The following is a 970-nucleotide window of genomic DNA, read 5'->3' as shown; positions in this document are numbered from 1 at the left end:
AGTCCCAGCTACTCAGGAGGCTGAGGCAGGAGAATGGCGTGAACCCAGGAGGCGGAGGTTGCAGTGAGCCAAGATTGTGCCATTGCACTCCAGCCTGGGCAACAGAGCAAGACTCCATCGAAAGAAAAAGAAAGAAGAAAGAGAGAGAGAGAGAGAGGAAGGGAGGGAGGAGAGGGGAGTCAGTCCCCCAAACATAGAAGTGGGGATGTGCTTTGGGAGAAAAGCCCATGCTGTGCCACACTCTGGAGCAGAAGTTATGCTGAATGAAATCTCCATCCAGCCCTGGAAGGCCACCGACAGACAATCAAACTTCAGGAAACTTCAAGTTTCTATCCCATACTCATTTATTGGCTCTCCTTAATTTTATTCCGTGTTTTTAAAGTATGAACGACTGGGCTGGCAGGAGGAGGGCCGGGATCTCAAGTCCTGGGGATACTGCAGGCTGACAATGACCTTGCATGCCTGGATCTGAACATCCTCCTCAGGGTGGATGACCAGGGCAAGCAGTCGGTCTGCCAGTCGCGACTCTTCCCCAAAGAGGGATTCATGCAGGGACTGTTCGTTGTAATGCCATTTCACCGCGCGGTAGTGGGGTGCGTTCCGGCCCTCACTCAGCCGCTCAGCAAACACCAGTACCTCATACAGGAGACTCCCTGGCTGTGTGGGCTGGAACAGGTTTAGGAAGTTGGAGTGAACCTGTGATGGGAATAGAGAAAAAATGAGAATAAACTCCTAGGCAAGTTATAAAATTCTTGTTCTTGTATACTCCTATTGCCTAAACTCCCAAACATGCCTAAATTTCAGACTCAGGTATGTAGTAATATTTTAGTTTTTCTTTCATTATTATCCTCTAACTTAATTGCCTTGTGATAAAAAAAAAAAGAGTGATATGATAATATTCATTCTGGAAAATTTGTTGAGACAAACTTTAAGGCTTAGTGTGTAACTTCTTTTTTTTTTTTTTTTTTTT

At 46.0% G+C, this 970-nt stretch overlaps 1 protein-coding gene across 3 annotated transcripts in view; it reads right to left on the bottom strand.

The window, feature by feature from the left end:
- Positions 1-320: 320 nt before the first annotated feature.
- Positions 321-970, bottom strand: part of ARMC12 (armadillo repeat containing 12) — a 12,887-nt gene continuing 12,237 nt past the window's right edge. For 2 of the 3 annotated variants that reach the window (XM_011986568.1, XM_011986570.1), the window contains exon 6: positions 321-696. In XM_011986568.1, coding sequence (XP_011841958.1) covers positions 364-696 — 333 coding nt within the window. In that variant the 3' untranslated portion in view covers positions 321-363. The remainder of the gene's footprint in view (positions 697-970) is intronic. The other variant, XM_011986571.1, reaches the window with a different exon arrangement.

This window comes from Mandrillus leucophaeus, unplaced genomic scaffold (genome assembly GCF_000951045.1).
Source record: "Mandrillus leucophaeus isolate KB7577 unplaced genomic scaffold, Mleu.le_1.0 Scaffold3, whole genome shotgun sequence".
Taxonomy (NCBI): Eukaryota; Metazoa; Chordata; class Mammalia; order Primates; family Cercopithecidae; genus Mandrillus; species Mandrillus leucophaeus.
Note: the sequence above shows the minus strand (reverse complement) of the source record. Positions and strands in the feature narration are given on the sequence as shown.